Source organism: Engraulis encrasicolus, chromosome 11 (assembly GCF_034702125.1).
Source record: "Engraulis encrasicolus isolate BLACKSEA-1 chromosome 11, IST_EnEncr_1.0, whole genome shotgun sequence".
Classification (NCBI taxonomy): domain Eukaryota; kingdom Metazoa; phylum Chordata; class Actinopteri; order Clupeiformes; family Engraulidae; genus Engraulis; species Engraulis encrasicolus.
Window position 1 is genome coordinate 17,555,276 of NC_085867.1, and position 23,918 is coordinate 17,579,193.

The following is a 23,918-nucleotide window of genomic DNA, read 5'->3' on the forward strand; positions in this document are numbered from 1 at the left end:
GTTCAAATAATGTAAATTCAGGTTACAATAAAATAAAACTACATGAAGAATAAAGATGAACCCTTTCTGACTATTAGCTACTATTAATTTCTGTAGCAGTTGCTACGGGAGCACATGACCAACGACTATTACTTTTTAGCTCCTCTTTTTTTAGCTCCTCTTATCAGAAGATTGCGAAAGTAGAACGCAGGACCATGGGCCATTGGCACCTCTCTCCCTCCATTCTGTCTACTATGCAACTAATACCTGTACCTATCATACTAATACACTCTGGAGGATTAATCATAAAGCATAGCCTAGTCACTGAGCTAAACATTGCCTTGTATTACACTACATTGCCTGAAGTATTCGCGGATCTGCCTTGACTCACACTTGAACATAAGTGCCATCCCATTCCTAACCCATAGGGGTCAATATGATGCCGGACCACCTTTTGCAGCTATTACTGCTTCAATTCTTCCTGGAAGGCTGTCCACAAGACTGAGAAGCGTGTTTATACTTTTTGACCATTCTTCCAAAATGACATTGGTGAGGTCACACACTGATGTTTGTTGAGAAGGCCTGACTCTCTGTCTCCATTCTAATTCGTCCCAAAGGGTGTTCTATCGAGTTCAGGGCAGGCCAGTCAAGTTCATCCACACCAGACTCTGTCATCCATGTCTTTATGGACCTTGCTCCAAACTAGGGGCCCGCTCCAAACTGTTCCCACAAGGTTGGGAGCATGGAAAGCATTCAACGTTCCTTTCACTGGAACAAAGGGGAAAGCCAAAATCCTGAAAAACAACCCCACACCATAAGTCCATCACCAAATTTCACAATCGGCACAATGCAGTCCGAAATGTGCCATTCTCCTGGCAACCTTCCAATCCACACTCATCCATCAGCTTGGCAGATGGAAAGGAGTGATTAATCAGTCCAGAGAACACATCTCCACTGCTCTCGAGTACAGAGGCAGCAAATACTCGACAAACATCAGTGTGACCTCACCAATGCACCAATGGAAGAGTGGTCAAAAACTCCTATGAACACACTTCTGAATCTTGTGGACAGCCTTCCAAGAAGAGTTGAGGCTGTAATACCTGCAAAAAGTGGACCAATATCATATTGATCCCTATGGATTAGGAATGGGAATGGATGGCACTTACGCTCATGTGTGAGTCAACGCAGGTTAGCGAATACTTTTGGAAATACAGTGTTTCTAGGAATCATGAGCGATAAAATGGCCATGTCAAGTGTCTTGGCTGCCAAGATGCCTTGTCCTTTAACCCATTGATGCCTAAAACACCTGAAAAACAGGTGGTAAATGCTTAAGCCATTTTTGGGAAAAGGTACTGTCAGCCTATAAAAACCTAAATATCTCAGCATCTGAAACACATTAAAACAAGACAATAGTTGTCTTTAAAAGCGAAGACCCCCATCTTGGATTAGAACATGTTCATTCAACTTCTACATACCAACATTTTTTATACATTTTTAGAAATCTCATGAGCTTGAATTTTGCGTCATGCAGCTCGAGGCGCTAGGGGGAATGTTGCGCTACGGAACATCCAGCATCAATGGGTTAAAACTGTATACTGGCTGGCTACAACTACTACTGCTACTGCTAAAGGTTGTTAAAATGCACGTATTAGCTAATACTACTCCTATTCCCACTATTCCTAACTACTACTACAACTAATAAAATCCCCATCCAAAAAATATTCCCAATACACTTAAGTCGCTAAGAACTCTAAAAAAACCCTACTTCCCTTTCCTCTCTGAGAGCAGATCATGAGGAAATGGTGTATTATTCACAACTTGCATTCATGTTGATTTTGAAGAAGGGTCTACGAAGCTGCAGGTAACATCAATATCATGGTCTGGTTCAGTTCAACGTTGTTAAATGTGTTAAATGTGATGGTTAAATATGGATATACACACACTACATACTTGTGTAATATAGATTATATTGAATGATTAATAGATTAGTTGACAGACTGATTTCTTAATTGACATTGGGGGTGGTGGTTAAACATGGTGGTCATAGCTATTGGGTAGAGAGCTGAGACAAGCGTTTGTTTGTATCTACACATTTTTGCAATAAATCAAAGATGGCAAAATCTTGCTGGGGCTTGGCTGCACCTAGACTCCAGCCATAAAATCCAGTTGGAGTGTTCAGAGGCCAAGCCCGGGCAAACTTAAGACCACCCTGAGATGGAACAGGGTGCTTGTCCAAAGTCTACTACACAATTTAAAATAAACAGCACATCCTCCAGTCGATCAGTCCCCTTCATCCAATCAGGTTAACTGGGCTCCTGAAAAGATCCAATTGTTGGGCCCTGCTCATGATGAACCAGACCAGTGTGATGCACATTACCCTCACAAAAAGCAAACAGCAACTAAATAATCACATTTGAATTACAAACAAAAACGTTTAACTAAACTAAACTTAACTGATAAGCTAAATTAAACTTAACTTTTTTATTTTATTGTCATTTTATTGACTTACTGCCTCGTATTATCTCTTATTGATTTTTATTATTATATTACATTTAGCTGACGCTTTTATCCAAAGCGACTTACAGTTATTAACAGGGTATACTGGTTAGTCCCTGGAGCAATGTCGGGTTAGGTGCCTGGCTCAAGATAGAAGTGTAGTGAGAGTTAAGGGTGGAATTTGAACCTGATCTTAAGTCCACCTCCCTAACCACGACAGCTGCCCGATGATTTGTCATAATTCTCAAGCCTCTTATCTTAAATTGCTTTGGTTTGCCCTCCAAATGATATTGTAAAGTGTCTTTGTGTATCTTGAAAGATGCTGTATATAAAATGTATTATTATAACTATTATTATCATTATTACTAGCACAGCTGCAAGAGCAAGTATCTCATCTTGCTCTTTGACAGTCGCACAACAATATCAAGACATTAAATAGGTAGCATGAATCAATTATGCTACTATCCACTATTATCTAGTTTATCATTACCAGCAGAACAAAACTCAGTCATGACAATCCAATGCCTAGATGCATTATTTAGTGCAGGTCATTGCAGGTCGCACAGCAGTTTACTCAAGTTAAGTAGAAATGGAGAAATATAAAAATATAAAATAAAAGATATGAGTGTAGCATAATAGAGATACATGTCAGATTATAAATATAGGATAAGCAAGGTATACTATATGAGTTTATGTGGTCATCCAAGCAGCAATTGGGTCTTTGTGAAGACCAGGCCTTACAATACAGCGTTCCTATCTATCTATAGTATAGTTATACAGATTTAGTTTAGCTCATAATGGATAATATCATGTAAGGAATAATTATGATTATGATGTTTGAGTAAAGTGCTGCCGAAAAGGGTTTTGGATGTTGTTGGCCTTGCTTCCACAGCTGGTTCTCTTGAGGGTCAAAGCTCATGCTAGCACTCTCCTCCATCCTGCCCGGTGACTAAGGTGTTCTAAGCATCGCCCCATCCCCACACAGTCCTGTCTCCATGCCAGGTGCGTGGTCGGTTCAATGCAGAGGTTACATTTTGTTGTGCTCTGTTTTGTGCCGTGTGTAACCACAATGACCAAAGGTTTTGACTTTCGCTAATGCACTAGCTAAGATTGTTGGAAAGGGAATTTGCTCTGCACAGAAATGGATGCATCTAGGCATCACCGTCTACAACCCAAATGGCAAAAAAGCAAAGTTATGATACTCTGCAATGTAGTGTAGTGTACATTGCCCAGTATCATAACCACCTTTTTTGCCATTTGAATTTGACAGTGACCACTCCATTATAATATTATGCATTAATAGTATAATGTAATATAAATTGCATATAATTATTATATTGATATCATATAAATATATTAACATCTTGTTTAGATACACCCTGGTTTCTCATGTGTTTAAATGTGTTTCTACAGGCCTGTGAGGTCAACGATGGCCTTTATGAAGATGGTGTCGTCCTTGACGTAGGAGTTCTTGGCGGATGCCAACTTGGCGAGCGGGCAGAAGAGTGGACATCCACTGGCTATATTCATGTCACTGATGGGACGCTGGAAGGAGGTGGAGCTGGTGTCAGGGCGAAACGCATCGATGATGTGCTCACGGTTATTCTGGTCCAGCAGCATCAATGTCACCTGGGGAGAGGAGACAGGAGAGGGTATAAGAGGAGATGAGAGGAGAGGAGTGGAGGGGAGTAGAGAAGAAACAGGAGGGGAGAGGAAGAAAGAAGTAAAGATGCAACAGAGGAGGGGGGGAAGGGGGGAAGTAGGAGGACAGGAGAGGAAATGAGATGAATAGGGAGGAGGAGAGGAGAGATTGGAAGAGAGGAGAGGGGAGCATAGGAAAGGATTTTCAATTGAGATAAAACAGCAATGCATTCCAATTTATAATAACTATGTAAATGCCTTGCATTTCTGCACTATATTATACCGATATCGTCCAATGATATGATTAAAAATGGCAGCTATTGACTATTTGTTGTATAGGTCGATATCTAACATGGAGTTCTAGGAGTCATACAAACCTTTTGGCTGAAGGGCCACTTGAGCAGGGCGTCATACTTGCCACGCATCACCACAAAGAAGAGGGAGAGGTGAGTGGACCTGCCTGTGCCATCGCCGTTCAGGTACAGCCTCAGACACATCTTGTAGCCATACTTACTGGAGTAGAACGCTGCACAGCAACACAAGGAAACACAAAGACGTCATCGTGAGATGGTGGGATGTGGCAAACAGTTAACATATAAACAGGACAGAGAGAATTAAGAAAAAAATATCATATATAATATCATAAGTTGTATCAGGCAAAAGTTATTAACAATTTGCAAAATACGTATGTTGAGTTACAATATACTTAAATAGCTCTGTTATTTCAATGTTTTTGATAGATTCTTAGACAACAGCAACAGAAAAACACGGTGCAAACTAAGATAGATATTTTAAAAAACATAAAGGAAATGAAGTCTTAGGTCTTCTGACCTGGAGAGAAGAGGGCGGGGGAGCGTCCAGCCAGGGCATCCTGCCTGCGGTGGCTGAAGTCGGAGATCTTCCAGATGAAGACTCCGTCGAAGGTGCAATACTGCAGCTCACGCAGCGTCTGCTCCGTCTCAGACAGCTTGATGTCCCGCATAGTCAGGTTCCTCTCCAGCTGACGAATCTGGACACACACAGGTACAGAGACAGAGACAGAGACAGAGACAGACAGACAGACAGACAGACAGACAGACAGACAGACAGACAGACAGACACATAACATTCAAAAGCAGCAGACACCCAAGACACACAAGAAAAACTTTGATTGTTAGTGAGTTTCATCATCTCAACATAGTCCACATCTAACACCCAGTACCACCCCTCCCACTCCATTGCAAATGTCAAAAGCACTTGTAGTTGAATACCCTTCTGTAGACATTGGTACATATACGCCAGGTCACTCTTCTGCAGGGCACTGTTGATACTTACTGAAGTCTAATAATGTTATGAAGCTTGACTAGAATGCCAGTCACTGACTTGGTGCATCTGATCTGCATGTGCACCAATGACCGATGATGATGATGGTAGAGAAGTGACATCAGCTCAAGCTGTTGCTGATTGGACGAGGCAGTTAAGTCCAGTCTAACCACCGAGCTGATTGGACCAGACTCCTCTGTTCTCTATCTCTTGCCCGTGTTTTCAGGGGCGACGCTACAAATGTTTGGGTCCAGTACTACTGTACAGCAGGGGATACACTGTTAGCGACGATGAGTAACGCATCAAGCACTGTGGCGAAAAGTAGTGCAGAGTACTTGGATGCATGAGGTCTTTCTTAGAGCGCAATCGCAGGTGCGCAGCATCTACAGCAGTTACTGATGTGAATTGATACAACAGCACTGCTCATTCTTTCCATTTTTCTGTACTGTTCTCCAATGTCCACATTTCAATCTGCTGCTGCATGACAAAAAAAAGACTCTAAGTCATTTATTGATGCCCATTTCGCCGGTGAAGAATGCCGGTGGTGTCCTGATTTTCATTTGTACATTTTCAAAGTCGGAATGCAGTGTGTCCCCGGAGTTTGCTCACAAAAAAATGCATTAACCTTAAAAAACATGAAAGCCTTCAATGTATGGTTCAGTTTGCTGGTCCATATTTTATATTAAGAAGGGTCAGATAAATTCATTCATTCATTCATTCATTCACCTCTTCACTTCTGGACCAAGGTGCTGGGGACATTCGCGAGGGAACTGAACAATGCCCATGCCATCGTCCTAACGGTGAGGTGAGAGGTTGTGAGCCACAGTTCCAGGTGCAAACAAAAAGTGTGATAAAACTTGACTTAACTTGACTCTGAACTTAAATATGCACATGCAAAAAATATAAAGTGAGGCAGCAGAGTAATATGAATGACAAACCTACATTAGACATTGCAGATCATCAGGAACGTTTCGTTTTGTGTCGTGAAGTGGACGATTGTTGCCATATTTGAATAAACTTTCATTGGAATGCGACGCCATCTGCGCCTATGCGACGTAGAAAAAGTAGCCCACAGCATTGGCCGTCTTGGGACCAGGTTGCCTGCTAGTTTTTTTCCACTTTATTTCATAAGGGATGACTTGTGCTTATCAGTCTGTATAATTCTATTCTTGCAAAATTCTAGTACTATTAGCCCAATTCTAACACTACCACACTACCGCTACTTTGTATTTTGAGTCTCTAGTCTAGTATGTAGTATGTTGTACATTGACTACATTCTAGTACACATCATAGGGCCTAGGTGTGTGTTTTGGTTCATGGACAGTGACTGCACCTTATTTTGAAGGCCGTCTATCTTGTCTTGATCCAGGCGATTCTGGTGCTTCTGGGCCTCCTGTGTGACAGAGCTCCTCTCCAGCTCGCGGTTCAGGACACACACGATATTCTCCAGGGCCACCACCTTCTGTTCCAGCATCACTGTACTCTTCCCGCCTCTGGCTGCCATTCCATTGGCTGCCGCAGAGCCTTCATCCACACCCTGGTACATCCCCAGCCCACTGTCCAGGCGTCCATCCCTCTCTCGTTCTCTCTCTCTTCTCCCAGCGCCTCCTCCTCCTCCTCCGTTCCCCAGGGCCTTCCCCCCGGTGGCCCCCTCCTCAGGGGCGAGGTAGAGCCCCAGCCCGTTGTCCTCCTCGCAGCTGTCTGTCTGGAGGCTGCCGTGTATGCCATTGGGTAGGCCATTGGACACGCCCTGTACAGATGACAGCACCGTCATGGCGTTGAGCACCAGGCGGAGATGCTCTGTGACGGAGGTCTGCTCATGCTCCTGATGTTTACCATTGTCCACCTAGAGGAGGAGGAGGAGGAGGGGGGAGTGGGGGGATACAGATGACAAACAATACACCAGGGTGAGAGGGGAGATTGCACAGGGCACTCAAACATACAATGACACATTTGTGATACCCATGAATGCATCCACCTAGAGGGAGGTGGGGGTGGGGTAGATACAGATGAGAGTGAGAAATGAAAGAGCACTAGACACTCAATAATACAATGGCATTTTTGTGGCATGCATAAATATATATGTTAAGTAAGTGGATATGTCAAGTACAGCATTTATTCAGTAGCTTTGCAGATTATATCATTGTCAATCAGCTACATCAGCAACAAGTGTTGTTGACATTACTCAGACTCTTAAGTAACAGATAAAAACATGATCATTAACATTCTGGTAACAACAAGCTTATAATAGAGGATCTGCATGTTAAATAAATGAATGCTTTCAATAACACAGTTTGCAGAAACGTATATATGCAACATAACAGCGCACATATGATGCTCCAGCAAGACACTCCCTTCAGATACAGAGTGGGGGCAGTACAGCAGCATAGTAGGAGTGTCATCACAAAGTTGTCAGTTCACTCCAGGGCTTTGAGGAGGCAAGATCGCTCAGCAAGTAGGTGGTGAGTAAGGGAAGCCTCTCGCTTTAACAGATAACACTAAGATTTTAACTCTGATCGATGTCAAAACGATTAATAGTCATTGCTAAGCGGTTTTACTACTCATAACCTGAAGTTTGCTTTACATGACTGAGCTGAGACGAAGCTGAAAAAGCTGAACTGAAACGCGATGACGGGACTTTTAGCACACCCTCATTTCCTTAGCATACAGCATGTGGAACGAAACCAGACATCACCAGACGGAATAATATGCTACCCTCAACAATTTGCAAACCGCTTTGGTTTCCCTAAGGTAACAATTTACATGCTGACACACCGCCTGCGTGACAATGATTCACCAAGAACCCCTTTGAAAGTCCATCTGGAAATGTTTAGGTGGGGTTCTCAGTGTAGTTAGTTTACGATAATCTTCATTGCATTTCTCAAACAGAATGAGAATCGGAAAATAAAATTACTCATGATAGAAAAAAAAACATCTTAACTCCTAATCTTCTTCCACCTTTTGAGTCAGAACGGAGTCAAAACTAGACTGGGTATCGCCAACATAAAGTGAGATTTAAAGATTTGAGGGAATAAGGGTAAAACCTAACCTCTATCAACATCTATGACTTATAACAATACTTTCAAAACACAAAAGTACAGTGGGGGGAGGGGGGCTAGGGTAGGGTCCTTCTTTCCAACACATCAAGGCTGAAGCACAGGAACAAACAGAGACAAAACGAGGAAACCAAAACAAAACCTTCTGAGTCACTTTAACCTTCAACATCTGACACCAACCTGCCACGACTTGCTGAGACAAAATGTGTCAAAGGACAAAGAACAGAGAACGAAGACACAGAAATTCTTGAAAAAAATATTGAAATTTCAGAAAGGGACACTTAAGAGTGGACACTAAGTACAGATCATTGAGGACACACTTGGAAAAAAAGAGTACAAGCAACATAAAACCGGTTCTGCAGTTTAACTTCAGTTTAACAGATGAACAGAGTACAGCATGTGCTTGAGAAGCAGTAGGCCTAAGGCATACCACAAGGGGGAAGTCCCGCCCAAATACATTTGAATTCAAACAACCTTTTACCACCACCCCTCCCCCCCTACACACACACACACTCTAACACGAGTACACTGGAAACTTTCCATTTCGTGCTTTGCACACATGCTCATTTGGTGGTAGTGAAGGATGATACAAAGTCAGTTAGGGGGAACGCAGCAAAACAAAAATACAGAAAGAAAATAACGTTCATACGTACCACTGCCTGGCATCCAACCTTGTTGAACTGGCAAGCTATCTTTGTCTTGGTGCACATCCTGACATGTTCTTGAAACTAAGAAAGAATGAAAGGGAAATTATAAGAAATACTCCCCCACAAGGTTTTACTATGACAGACTACCACATGAAAAGGGAATAATACTCTAATCCAAACAATATTCAGCTCTGTGTTGAACTTCTCAGTGAGAAAGAGACACAGAACTACAAGGGCACCGGTTCCTAGGACGACTTGTACATGCTTTGTGGTGGTGAATGTGTTTACATGATTTTACTGTATATAAAGAAATAAAAGTACAGGGCTATTCCCCAGTCCCCTTACTTCCCCTTTAAACAAAACAAATATGTGTCCAGGTGCGCACACATACAAACAGACAAAAGCAAGCAAGCGCACGCACGCACGCACGCACGCACGCACGCACGCACGCACGCACACACACACACACACACACACACACACACACACACACACACACACACACACACACACACACACACACACACACACACAGCTCTTTACAAAACATGGAAAACTAGCACACGTACAAACACATTTAGTACCAGAGTAAAGTACAGTGTTGTGAAGGAACACATAGTATTTGTAATAAAAGTATTACTCTGTATATGCCAATTCTTAAACTTCAACACACACACACACACACACACACGTCATCAAGGTCAATGAAGGCAGCAAGAACTGACCTTTTCTCGTGGGATCTTTTTCTTGCCACACTCCTTACATTGCATTGGATACTTTATACAGATCTCATCGTGGGCCTGCACACATAGAAATTATACACAGGTCAAAGCCATGTGTACACACGCACACGCACACACACTCTCTCTCTCTCTCTCTCTCTCACACACACAATCCAGACTAACTAGAACATCTAATCAGTAATCATGCTACATTCAGATGCATTTCATTCCCAGAATAGGCCGCTGATTGAGTTAGGAAGATTGCTAAGAAACACATGACTACTAAGATGTTTTTTTCCTTCAGATGCACAACTGAAATTGAAATTGTGATTTTCACTGATTACGGTTTTCGCTTCAAAAAGTACCTTCTTTTTTCAAAAGCAGGTGTTGGTTTAATTGTGTGTGTGTGTGTGTGTGTGTGTGTGTGTGTGTGTGTGTGTGTGTGTGTGTGTGTGTGTGTGTGTGTGTGTGTGTGTGTGTGTGTGTGTGTGTGTGTGTGTGAGAGTGTGTGTATGTTTTAGCAACAGTGGAATCTGCTCCTGTAGGCATTGGTGCACAACTTTAAAATGAGTCAAGTGACGACAAGAGAGGAGAGAGACAGAAAGAGTGCAACACCTTAATGTCCTTAAAGTTGAACGACACTTTGCAGTATTTGCAGTTGAGGGTCCTTGCTTCACATTCCCGCTCGTTGTGTCTGTCCTTGTCCTTAACAAGGATTTCCACCTGACAAGCACTGCATATTACCTTCTCAAACTCACACTGGCCTTCATGCTGAGTCTGGAAATGAGAACACAAAAATATGCAAAGTTGAAGAGATCCATTATTAGGGCTGGGTATCGCAGCCATGTTCCTGTATCTATTCGATTTCGATTAATAGGGCTTTGAATCGATTAATCACGATTCAACTCGATTCGATTCGATTCATTCCGAATCGATTCAATCCGTTCCCTTCTTGGTGCCAGGATTTCCCCCAAAAGATGCTGTTGCCTATTTTTATATAACTTAAGTTGTGATAGGCCACCGCTCATCTGTTTAGAAGGTGCAGGATTCAGTAGAAATTTCAGTATAAAAAGAAGACAAAAAAAGAGACCTGAAGTGTGCGGATTGCCTATTTTTATATAAAAATGTCAAAGGGCTGTGGCTTGACAGTGTTAACAGATTGCTAATTTGCAATAAGCAGGCCTTGGCCTAATTGAGTAATACCTACTAAAGCCACAAAAAAAATGATTTTGTGCCCTGTGAATCGATTATGTGAATTTTAAAAGAAATCGATCAATTATCGATTAAATCGATTATTTTACCCAACCCTATCCATTATGCTTCAAAATATTGTTTTATGTACATAAAGTTGGACGTATTGGTCAAGTTGACTGTGTTGATTTCAGATATTTGTTGGTTCTTCTTCTTCAAGTTGTCATTGTGCTTCATTGTCTCGAAAATGAGAAATTTAGGTTGTTTGTGGCAGGAATAATTTGAGGTCCGTGCTCCCTCTGAAAGGATGTACAGGTCTGCTTCAAACACTCGTCTGAAGCGCTTGTTTTTTAATTATTTCTGAAGACGCCATAGCCATGTGTGTCAGTTTTGCCTTGTTTTAAATAGATGAAAACGTAAAAAATGTCAAAGCCTCAGACCTATTAAGTCAGACTTACAGGTCAGTGACAAAAGCCTGGCCCTTTAAGAGGGACATCCCCCCAAAAGTGAAGTTGGTTGGATGGAGCCAAGTCTTGAGGAGGAGGCAAGCCTGGACTGGAGGATTTGAGGAAGACTGTTGACATGGATGGCGGAAATTACAGGCAGCAACAGTTGTGAAGATTCTTTTAATTATGAAGCCAGCAGCCTGGGATTTGGTAGGAGATTTTGAGGGCTCATATGCTCATTTATCCTTTTTTATGCAGCCCAAAGGAAGACAGAGAATGCTTCCCCCACCGTCTACCCCTTTAGCTTAGCAATGTAATACAGTCAGGTCTCCCACTGAAGTAGGGAGTTTTCCAGGGCTCGCGGAGGGATATGGTTGGAAAACAAGTGGCTGGAGTATGTCCTTTCAGATATGACAATTGTTTTATTGTCTTAAAATTAATTCACATGATGCACTTCTGCTTTGAATGCATCTTGTGAGTTTTTTCGAGAAGTTGCGATCTAAATGGTGACATTTTGCAAGCAATTACTCAAGATCTCCTAATGTTGAGTTCTTTCCTCTATCTACAACACAGCAAGAAACCGAAGCCAGACATGCCATGGAAAACCACTAACTGCCAATTATCCAACCGGTGTTCTGTGACTCATTGTTCTGCAAATACCAGTTTGACTGAGTCAATATAGAATAGGACGTGTCACTTTAAACTAACAACATTTTTATTCAAGTGTGCTATGTGAGTTTGAAAGGTTTTTTGTCCTTGACTTAAAATGATGTGACACTTGTGGGAGTGTGTTTGTTCGTGCATATCCAGATGAGTGAGGTTCAGCTGCAGGCTTTAAGCTGAAGGGTGTAGCCATGAGAATGTGTCTCATCCAAAAATTGCATAGTAGTTTGATTAATGAGTTTGAAGTCATTTTACTGGTTAGATAGCCTCACCCAGTTGCCTTTGTGGGTGAATGCTTGCTATCAGGAAGGAAAGGGTGTAGCCATAGCTTGGGGGAATTTTCCTGCATGTAATTTGACTGTCTGCATTCAACGCAGATAAGAGTGTGTCCAATGTTATCAGTCAACAGAATATAACCTTAAAATTCAGTACAAGCAAAGTAAAGCACTTATTTTCTAACCTGTAGAGGAGGGGCTTCTAAGAGTCACTGCTTGAATGCTACATGAAGTAAACAATAACAAAATCAAAAAATGAATGAATGTACTGAAGACTATATAGCTCGATATGTTTGTTCTGTATCTTTGTTCTGTTGTAACCCTGAGTTTAGCCTTAAGCCTCCAGGATAAGGCACTGGCTTGATCACTCTTTTCTTTCATCATAACAGCAGGTGGAAAGCACAAACTGCAAGCGGTCAGTCAGAAAGCCATTCTAATAGCATCAAGCTGGCAGGTAAGCATACAGCCAAAGTACACAATCTACAATGTTAAGTCTTTGTGTATACCACTAACAAACATGGGTGGTTCAGCCTGCTTGTGCAACTTAATTCTGTTTCTGAGCAACGTGGCTTTCACAAGAAGAGGCTTACACAATGTGTTCAGCTACCGTAATGGAGGCAATTCATGAACTTTGCTCTGTACAAATACTTTTCTCTAAAGTACCTCCTGAAGGTCGGGTACATATTCACAACCAATAGGCATTAATTTACAATGTTATAAACCAGTATACTCAAACTGAAACTGTGTATTCTACTCAATCTGAAACTTTGTGTAATTGTATACTTGCTGGCCGTTGGAATCTGTTTTGTTATATGTCTGAGTACCAAGCCAACAGCGACACGGAATGAATGATATGCTTGCTGTCTGGTGCCAAGTCTATTCATCTTATGATTGGCAAAGGGTTTAACGACCTTCATTATACAAAGCAGGTATCCGCTCTGCTGAATATTTACACAATATGGACGCCTACGCATGTACTGTGTACTCATAGCAGCCCCAAGGAGAGACAGGTTATGTGACTTAGACAACAATAGGTTATTTGACCTTTTCTGAGAATGTCAGAGATAAGTTTCATCTGTCAGCAAACCGGGAACTGGTTAGAACAACCCGACCTTGTGAAAGTTTCACATTCGTAGTGAAGTAAAACCAAATGGTAAGCCTTTTATTGTGCAACTTCTTCTTCACTTTTCTGCTTATAGCACTTCCTTTTTAGGCAGAGAACACTCTGAGCCATTCTCCTGTTGCTGAGAAAGCATTGCCAAGTTACTGCGACTGGTATTTGCTCAGGAAGTGTGTGTGTGTGTGTGTGTGTGTGTGTGTGTGTGTGTGTGTGTGTGTGTGTGTGTGTGTGTGTGTGTGTGTGTGTGTGTGTGTGTGTGTGTGTGTGTGTGTGTGTGTGTGCGTGCATGAGCGCGTGCGAGACCGAGAGACTTCTGGGGGGAATTCCAGTCAGCCATTTCCCTCCAAGTATGTCAACATCACCACCACAACCACCACCAACACAGCCTCCTTTTCACTCCCTTCTCACATTACTCACTGTTCACTGTGCCTCACTAACAGGGCGGATGACTAATTTGTCTACCATGTGCGACTCATATCGCAGCGCCCGGTTTCTTTATCACACTCATCTCAGTATCTACGTTGTGGTTTGCCAAGTGTTGCATGAAGACTGGCTGTACAGCAGAGGGGGTTAAAAGGCGTTGCAGTGGCCTCAGCTCTGTTTGAAAAATGCACAATGCATTCCAACCAGCTGTTGGCTAAAGGGCGTCGCGTGACTGTTTAGGCAGCAGATGTCAAAATTGCCGGGATTTTTTAATGATAGGGGTCAGACAGAGAGAAAAAAAACATGTTCTACTTTGTTTTCCCCTCCATTTTCACACTGGAGAACTTAGTCATACTCATACTCCTACTCATATACTCCCCTTATTTGCTGCAACAAGATTTTCCTGCGGTATGTCAAAACCACATTTTCGATTCAGGATAGACTGAAACTCCTCAAACAGACACTAGGGGAGCTTACACTCAATTTTCTCAGGTTTAGCATTCCTAGTGAACCTAATGAACTGTGTGAATGGGTATTATTTTTCCAGTTGGCCAAGAAGTCAAACTATGGATGATGCTGTGATTGTGCAACATAATATTTTGCTCATCATCTACCTCATCAATAAACCCAAATTTATGTTTTGAAAAAAAAACAAAACGAAAAAAAACAAAGGCGAATAAAATTTAGAAGACAACGCTAGAAAGAGCTTTACACTTAATGTTTGTCTTCAATGTATTAATGTATTTGTTTATTTGAATATTTGCCCTGAAATTCTTAGGATGCCAGACATTGTATCCATACTATCTCTTCGCATACATTCTATATATAGATTTGACAACAGCTTAGTTTATCAAGGAGTAGCGACTGGGTTCAGTTCGTAAGTACCATCAAACTATGGAGATGAAGCCAACCACTGGGCGGACCAACATAGTGAAATATCCACCTTTTATCCACATTTACAATGGCTGCACCATTACTATTTACATAGCAGTAGCTACTGCTGAATCACTAGGCTCTTACCCATAGCCCCAGTTCTAAGGGTTTTGCCTTCTACAGGGGCGTGGCTTCACTTTTTTGCATTTACCCCATCCATCTTCAGTTCTAACAGGGTCGATTTTAGAATCACCTCAGACGTAGTTCTGAGCGTGCAAGTCTAGTTCCAACTGTGATGTTGCCCTCTCTGTAACTTTTTACTGTCATGTGCAAACATCGATCCCGTTTTGGCCGATGGGACGTCTGGCTATCCATTTATTTGCTTTCTGGTTTGCAAATGCACTTTGGCTAGACCGAGGGAATTGGCTACAGTTACTACGGATAAATCCACAGTCTAACCTTAATATCCAATTCGCCTTTGGCTAAGCCCCGCCCTCTTGGGTTACAGTTGCTAGGTTGGACAGATAAGCTTTCTATGCCGTGATATCAACATGATCAATGCTGTGACTGCCTATCGCAGCAGTTGTGCACTCCTAAGAAATACAAAAACGCTCGTCCATTTTTTATTTCCTGAACTGTCATGCATCACAGTTGTTTAGCTGTTGTGGGATCTCAAATTCTCACCCTGGTATCGATAGGCATATTGTAACCAGTGGCACCATGTCCCTGGCTCAAACTGTAGTTGTTGGACGAAAAATCACCCAACGGGATGGATGTTGTCATCTTCAAAGCTACCACATCGATGTGTAAGATTAACGTTTGGCGTTTATGTCCTCAGTAGCTCAAGAAAATAACGTCCATCAGCTGCTAGTCAAAACAATCCTTGACTTTGCTAGCGCTGTTTCTTAATTAATTTAGGTCAGAAAACCAAAATCCTAACCTGAAATAGGTTCGTGTTTTGCTTACAACCTTACTGTAAAGTTACACGAGTGAGATGGTGGCATGATTGGAGCACACAAAGTAGGCTTTGTTTGTTGATCCGTGCGCTTTCTAGTCGAGTGAGGATGCCGAGACCATTCAAGCCAGACTATTCAACTGCTAGTAATTTAGTCCGGTTTTAGGTAAAGAGGAAAGCGATTACCTCCTGTTACATCGCGGGGAAACTTGCACCTGTGTCACACATACCCCAGGCACAATTTCCAATCATATTTTAATAATAATACGACCGTAATACCTTGCTAAACCCTACTACATGCGATTTCAGCATTGAGTTCAATGGAGCGCTGTCAAAACTGTCCGAGGTTTGTCCGAGGTCGTCCTTTTGCTGCGCTGTGATTGGCTAAGGCCCGCCCTAAAGTGCTTTTTGACCAAAGGTGAATTGCCTACAATTCACAAGACGACTTGCCTAGTGAGTAATGACTAACTGGTATCTTTTGATGAAGACTCCTTCGTTTGTGTTATTAGCCATGATGTGAAAGCCTGGCCATTGTGTTCACGCGGCCATTTGGTACAGAACTCTGCTATGTAAACGCGTACCAAAACCAGAACCTCAACCCCCGCGCCAACTTTCATGAATATTCATGAAGACAGAACAGAACGGACCTATTTGTACAAGACAGGAAATGTTGTAGGAGCACAACAATCGGAAATGGGTGGAGTTAATGGGCGGGGTAATAAGATGAATAATCGATACAGGCGCCTAATAAAATGTACTCCTGAGACTACTCCAGTGATGACACACAAAGAACCTAGGGGTTACACAGATGGTCGCCAGCTGGGTTCAAGAGGGCATCTTTACCTCAAACTCTTTCATAGTGCCCATCCAAGAGCAGCCCTCGTTGGGGCACTTAGCAGGGAGCCCATCAATCTCTCTCCGAGCCGCATTGTCTGGGAACGCCTGCAGAAGAAGATATGGACTATAATTATATGCAGGGAATAATTATCGTATTTACAGTAAAATATAACCAAGCAGCACACAAGAAAGAACACGAAACCACACACACGCACACGCACACGCACACACACAGACACAGACAAATATGAAGGGATGGATAGAAAAATCTCAATGTTGGAGATATTCGCCATCTAAACTAGTGCATGATTTTCCTGCAATAGCAACAAACTTACTTCTTTTTCATTCAGGATGGACTGAGGCTCCTCATATATACCCTCCATACGACATGCTTCACAGGGTTTGGGCCCCAAGCTAAATGAAAACATATAGTCATATATAGTGGCTGGAACAGTTAACACTGGGCCAGAGACCTGTGGAGCTCAGCTCCGTCTACTCACCATGGCAACACAGCCAGCGGAGCTGAACTCCCTCTCCAACAATATTCATAGCAATACAAAACAGTATAGGACAGTGTGAGTAAGGTAGAGCTCCCCTTCACAAAGCCAATTGGAACAACGACGGGAAAGTTAGGCCGGCATCACAGAGAAGACAATAGCAGAAAGACGGAATCACATAACACCACATAACCAAGTCATTTGAAAGTTTGATTTCTAAAATAACTATCCAATTCACATGTTGCTACCTGGATTAGTCACGAATCCAGAAACATTCCTCTGGGACACAAAAGTTATAGGGTTTGTGGCATTATGGTTTGCTGTAAAACCATATGACCAACGCCAATTCCAAAGGCCAACAGTCAAGCACATTAGCAGATATACTTTGTTACCAGTAGCAGTCAGCATAAAGCTTTCTAAAGACAACAACCTTGTAGAAGCCAAAAAGCCCATCACACTTTGTCCAAACCCAGCTGGCGACAATTGAGCAAAACATAAGGTTCAGATTAAAAAGCTTTAAAGGATGGTATAATGGTCATAATCCACCAAAAAACTTTGCATCGCAACACTAAATGCTACTATGGTCTCCTCAAAGACACTTTGATAGCTCTATGCTTTAGATATGTGAAACTGCTCTGTATTGTGACTGGACTACTGTAGCGCACCTTTGGGTCTTGCTTGGCTATTGGGTACTCGCCTTGCAATCAAGCCGCAAGGCAAGGTAAATTTGCATAAACTTGTATCGCTTACAGTCCCTGGAGCAATGTGGGGTTAGGTGCCTTGCTCAAGGGCACTTCAGTCACGGATTCAGGTGTAGGGAGAGGTCAGGTGGGAGTCGAACCTACAACCCCCAGATTGAAAGACCAACTCCCTAACTCTTAGGCCAAGGCAATGCGATGCAATGTTCACATCATGTACTGGTGGACCACGGCCGTAATAGCAACAAAGTAATCTAAACAAAGCTAGCTCAACTAATTACCCATGGTTATATGACGGCATTAATCTGACAATCCGGCTGTAGCAAGTTTGCATGCAACTGCAACATTTCGGGAGGAACTTTCGGGAGGGATTAAAATCACAATAACCAGTCTATATTTTTTTGAGAAGGGCTGTCATTGTTCCGTTTTTTTTTTCTAACAATGTCAAAGTTCCAGAAAACAAGAGCGAAAACTTGCAAAGATCCTATTGCGGCGTAGCGGTTTGGTTTCATGAGTCATGAGCCAGATGTAAACCACTAGAAGATATCCACCCAATACAATGCAAAAAGTATAGGCCTAACATTAACAGTTACTCATGGTCAAAATGCAGGTGACGCAGTGTGACCACACGATGGCATCACAGCCAGTCGCGGCATTGAAGGAGATGTTTGAATAATTCCCAACCCTTTCCATTATCCTCTCACCCCATGTCTGCTGTTGAGTGACAACAGTACAACATCCAAGCAATAACTGACTAGTCAACACTGAAATTCGTAGAATGACCCTAAAGGATAACAAACGTGAAAGCCTGAAGGCAGAGCAGAAGGTTATTTGGTTCTCATGACTGTATGTTCCCATGATTCTTTGTTAGCAAGAACCTGTTATCCAGGTCAAAGTCCGAGAACCTTATAACCAGTGGTATTCTGTAGCCTATTATGTACACATGGCCACCTTAGATGCTTGCTTCACATGAGCAGTCAGGTGTTGACTTATCCAACCCAATTAAGAGTAATAAGTCTTCTGTATGTGTTATAAGAGATTTCCTTAGTATTCCCTGTAATATAAAGAAATATGCAGACATATGTTACAGCTCATCAATGCAAAAGCAGCCGAATCCAAACACTGTACAACAACACACTTGGCTTGTTCTGGCACGGGCTTGGGTTTCTTCTGCAACACAGCACATTTGAGTCTGTTGTCTGAACACAAGGCTAAGACCAAATTTGCTGATCAAATAGCTTGTAATAAAATGCAAACATGCACACCACTTAGGTTTTCCCAATACGTTATTACACAGTGTAACCTCAGTGATGTGTTCCAATAACATTGTGGGCAATTCTCATCAGACATTTCAAATTGTTATTGCTTTAAGTTCTCTTTCATCAGAAAATGTTTGTTTCAGCAAGAATAAACAAAGTTATATTTTGCTTACTGCAGTGAAAGGGGCTGTTAATAAAAATAATGAAATATAGGTACACTGTGCAAGATTTTAAGTTGTTTATTTTCAGAATTCATGCTACCCATTCACTAATGTTACCTTTTTCCATGAATACTTGAATACATGAATACCACCACCATCAAATTCAAGTATTCATTATGACTGGAAAATGTGCACTTTTCATACATGAAAAGGGGGATCTTCTCAATGGTCCGCCGTTTTGAATTTCCAGAAATAGCCATTTTTTGTTGCAAAAATGACTGTACTTGGACCATACTAGAAAATATTACCTTATAACTCAGTAAACTTTCATGAAAATATCAAATTTGGCAATAGGCACCCCAGTTTCAATGAGCAGCATAGTTGCAGTACCCATTTCCTGCACAGTGTACCTTTAATACTGTGTTTCAGTTGCATTTCTCAAATGGTTACGTGGTGAGCAGCACAAGACTCAACAGCCACAGCCACACAGGCATACATGTTTTGCAAGACTTCCAGCTTTGCTGCAGCAGGCATCAAGGAAAATGTTAACTGCAGGTAGGTATCACTGGGTGCATCTCTGCAAACATCCTGCCTTGAGTGACATAGGGTGAAGTGACATAGCCACAATCAAACAAGCCCAAAGATGTTGTCACATCAGGTACATTATGACAAGGAGGAAAGCAGCTGTTTCCAACATGCCCAATGCAGGAGAGATGATTGAAAGGCTGATCAGTTGATGAGGAGGAGGAGGTGGGCAGGAGACAGGGAGAAGAGTAGGGGAGGGGTTGCAGGCTGAAGGAAGCTGTCTGGCCAGCATCTCTACCTGGTGAGTTGGTTGAAGCAAAAGGAGCAGAAGCGATGTCCACATTTCGCCTGCACCGGCCTCCTGAGGATGTCCTGGCAGTCCTGGCACTGGTACTTAATCTCCATTTGCCCAGAGAGCACCGACCGGCGTATCCCCGGTAACGAGTCCAGGGAGGACGGCAACGAGGTGCGGGCCATCATTGTCCAGCTTCCCACTCTGCACTGTCGTTCTATGGGCCAAAAAGGGACATTAACCCCATGGATTTAACAAAACACACCAATATAATGTCTACGTAGGTTACAGTATAAGGTGCAGGTGTAATTGAGTTTGTATGCATTTACAAAAATTTGAGCGTTTTAGCGTTCTGGCCAGGCCATGGTAGTCATGAGCTGCTGCTTATTATTTGTCTCAGGTGTACTAGATCAGCCAATCAACTCTCCTTGTTCCTCATTGGTCAGTTTCAAATGTGGCACCTTTTAAAGTTCTCTGTTGGCTTCTTCGCAACCCACTGCCTCCCCAACTCCTCCTTGTTGTGTATGACATGGCATGGGCTACTCCTTGTCATGTTGGCTGCTCTGTTCATGAGGGAATTACTGCTCTCCCAATCTTACTTTGATTGATCATTCCCTACGCTGCTACATTCCCTGAATCCCTCCTTTCCTTGCTGCTCATGGAGATACAGGGGACTCCTCTGAACAGAGCCATACGGCAAATCTAATTCATAACTATTCAATACAGAAATCGCATTTTGAATTCTTTTCCTGTGTTTCTTGACTGTAATCGTCCTAACATAAATCATGTATTGTTTTAGTTAAGTGTAAATAGCACAACAAATACAGTAGGCCTATGCTCCTCTATATTCACACAATTTTAAAGTTAAAAGGTACACTGTGTGAGATTTTTAGTTGTTTATTTCCAGAATTCATGCTACCCATTGTAACGGAGGCTAACTAGCACAGAGTTGGCGTGGAACGTTGGTAAACCTCCCTCCGATAGCCTCATACAGTCTCGTGCCGTTGGGCCGAGAGACTAGTCTCTTGGCCCAGCGGTATCGTACTGTGTCTTCCATTGCCGAACCGTTGTAGTTGACGAGGTCGCACGTTCGATCCCCGAGGGGGGTGAACAGGTGCAAGATGACCTCCGTCACAGTGGTGCCGTGACCCGGATGGGAGTGAGGTTTAAGGGGGAGAGTGTAACGGAGGCTAACTAGCACAGAGTTGGCGTGGAACGTTGGTAAACCTCCCTCCGATAGCCTCATACAGTCTCGTGCCGTTGGGCCGAGAGACTAGTCTCTTGGCCCAGCGGTATCGTACTGTGTCTTCCATTGCCGAACCGTTGTAGTTGACGAGGTCGCACGTTCGATCCCCGAGGGGGGTGAACAGGTGCAAGATGACCTCCGTCACACAATGCACTAACGTTACCTTTTTCGTGCATACTTACCACCACCATCAAATTCTAAATATTCATTATGAAAACTGGAAATGACTGGAAAACTTGCACTTTTCTTACATAAAAAAGGGGATCTTCACCATGGTCCGCCATTTTGAATTTCCAGAAATAGCCATTTTAAGCTGCAAAAATTAATTTACTTGGGCCATACTAGAAACTATTTGTTTATTACTTTGTAAACTTTCATAAAAAGATCAAATTTGGCAATAGGCAACCCAGTTTCAATTATCAGCATAGTTGCAGTACCTTTTTTGACCATTTCTGCACAGTGTACCTTTAATGTCAGAGTATCTTTTGATATATACTATGCTTATGACCAGATGTTTAATTGGACCAGGGTGTAAGCCCATGTTGCATTATGATGACTCCTCCCCCCAATTAAACCCTGGTTTATGACTTTATATTACTCTCTCCTCTGAGTTGCTTGCTAATTGTTCTGGCTACAATTTCATAAAAGAACTGAGGAAATATTTATTTGTTCATTTTTGTTGTTGTTCATGAGCTGTGTTGAGCTGTGTTTTAGTACACTGAAGAGGAACACACAATACATCCATCAAGAGCACTGTTCCTAACAGTTCAATTTATTAATAACCTAACCATAGAGATTGTGTATTTTGTCTTACTGGCTCCACCCATCATTGTAGGTTCAAATCAATCAACAATATTAGTAATATCAGTATTTAAGTGTGTTATTTTTTCATTTATTTTAGTGTATTCTACAAGAAAACACACACCATTGTTATGAAGGCAGGTGTTTATTGAGACATACAGTAAACATGTCGAAGAAAAACACCATTAAGCCAATTATTTAATAAAGCAATGGTTGGATACTGTAACAGAACAACACCAGTCTAAAAGTTAATTAGTGGGAAACTTCATTTTGTATGATCATTAACTGTAGGCCTATTTGTATTGTTATTATTATTAGTAGTAGTAGTAGCAGCAGTAGCAGCAACTTATTTGGCCACACGAGTCAATTCCAATAGAGTTATGAGTTAAATAAGAGTTTCCAACTAAGCCCCACACACACACACACACACACACACACACACACACACACACACACACACACACACACACACACACACACACACACACACACACACACACACACACACTACAATAGACCATACTGGACTGCACAGTGTGTAGTACAGCACAGCCTTGACTTTTTGTATTCCACTTTGGACTGTACCTGCACTACCCCACAAGAACACACACACACACACACACACACACACACACACACACACACACACACACACACACACACACACACACACACACACACACTGTACCATGGGACTGCACCTTACCTGCACTACCTCAGTCCTGGAACATAAGACAATACAACATGCTGCTTACAATGCTGCTACCCCAATCTACTACTTTATATAACTATTGTTATTATACTGTTACTATTGCTACTGTCACTGTTATTATTTATATTATTACAATGTCTACATTCTATAGCTTATGTATCTTCTGTTTACATATTCATTGTTGAATGTTAAATGTTAAATGTTCATTTGTACTGTATTTATTATTGACCACTTATTGTTACCAGTCCATCACTGTTACCTGTCCTGTCTTGCCCTTTATGTCAGTCTGTAAAATGTCAGTCTTGTATGTCTATGTCCTGGCATGGTATAGAGAGAAGACATAATTTCATATTCCTTGTATGACAATAAGCTGACTTGACTTGACTTAGGTTGAACAATCTTTCCAGGTACATTTGCAGGCTATTTAACTAATTCTATACACAATGGAAAATAGAAAAGATTAATTAAGTCTGTGCTCAGTTCTTCGATTTTAAAATTTACCAAGATTTCATAAAAAGTTGTTGCGGGTCACTGTTGCCCTGTGTGTAAACTTAACATATGGCAGACCTGGCAACCAACATATGGCAACCCATGATGACGTTTGTTTGCACCCAAAATTATTCTGAACAAGTTGTGAAAGACGTAAAAGTGCGATTTAACGAAAATAACTGCAGTTCTAGAAGGGCGGGACGTTTGCAATGCATTAAATGGTCTATTTGTTGTCCTGAGTCTGACAAGTCAACTCCATGCATTTCGCCGTAGGCCTAAAAGGCTATGAAATCCACACAAATTGATATCCACACAAATAGTCTTACACTAGCCTACATTGGCTTGCACCGATTATTGAAACTGTTATGGAACACAATAGGCTACGCAGCATAGCCTGCTCGGGGCCTGTAAAAACAAACTACGCCAGACCACGAATCCTACAGCAAAACACGAACTGTCACGCAATTGCCCGACTCATGTCATAAACGTGGTACTTGCCAGCCAGGACACTTACCAGACGTGCATTTATATCCTCATGATGTGTAGAACTACAGCTACCTAAGAAAAGTCAGACTATTCACTATATATAGGAGGAGTCATCTCGCTAAGTAC

At 42.1% G+C, this 23,918-nt stretch overlaps 2 protein-coding genes across 3 annotated transcripts in view; one reads left to right on the top strand and one right to left on the bottom strand.

The window, feature by feature from the left end:
- Nucleotides 1–1,952: 1,952 nt before the first annotated feature.
- traf2b (Tnf receptor-associated factor 2b) lies at nt 1,953–23,893 on the bottom strand. 2 transcript variants are annotated; one of them, XM_063210074.1, is made up of 11 exons: nt 23,821–23,893; nt 20,065–20,275; nt 16,962–17,040; nt 16,633–16,731; nt 10,459–10,620; nt 9,847–9,921; nt 9,128–9,202; nt 6,752–7,264; nt 4,948–5,125; nt 4,494–4,642; nt 1,953–4,104 (listed from the first exon to the last, which is right to left on the bottom strand). In XM_063210074.1, exons 2-11 carry the CDS (start codon nt 20,244–20,246, stop codon nt 3,883–3,885), a joined length of 1,734 nt encoding a protein of 577 aa, XP_063066144.1. In that variant the 5' UTR covers nt 20,247–20,275; nt 23,821–23,893; the 3' UTR covers nt 1,953–3,882. The 2 variants fall into 2 exon arrangements, with proteins under 2 accessions (XP_063066144.1, XP_063066145.1); XM_063210075.1 differs by lacking the exons at nt 16,962–17,040; nt 23,821–23,893 and having other exon boundaries at nt 20,065–20,199.
- coq4 (coenzyme Q4 homolog (S. cerevisiae)) overlaps nt 7,453–23,918 on the top strand; it is a 29,565-nt gene continuing 13,099 nt past the window's right edge. The window contains exons 1-2 of the mRNA XM_063210076.1: nt 7,453–7,880; nt 12,808–12,872. Of these exons, the coding sequence (XP_063066146.1) occupies nt 7,690–7,880; nt 12,808–12,872 (256 nt within the window). The 5' untranslated portion in view covers nt 7,453–7,689. The remainder of the gene's footprint in view (nt 7,881–12,807; nt 12,873–23,918) is intronic.

Excerpts from the sequence above, each read along its gene's own strand:
- traf2b (XM_063210074.1), bottom strand. The coding sequence starts at position 20,246 with ATGATGGCCCGCACCTCGTTGCCGTCCTCCCTGGACTCGTTACCGGGG. Across the intron at positions 16,732-16,961 it reads CCATCCTGAATGAAAAAGAA|GCGTTCCCAGACAATGCGGC; the intron begins GTAAGTTTGTTG and ends CTTCTTCTGCAG. Across the intron at positions 9,922-10,458 it reads TCAACTTTAAGGACATTAAG|GCCCACGATGAGATCTGTAT; the intron begins GTGTTGCACTCT and ends CTATGTGTGCAG.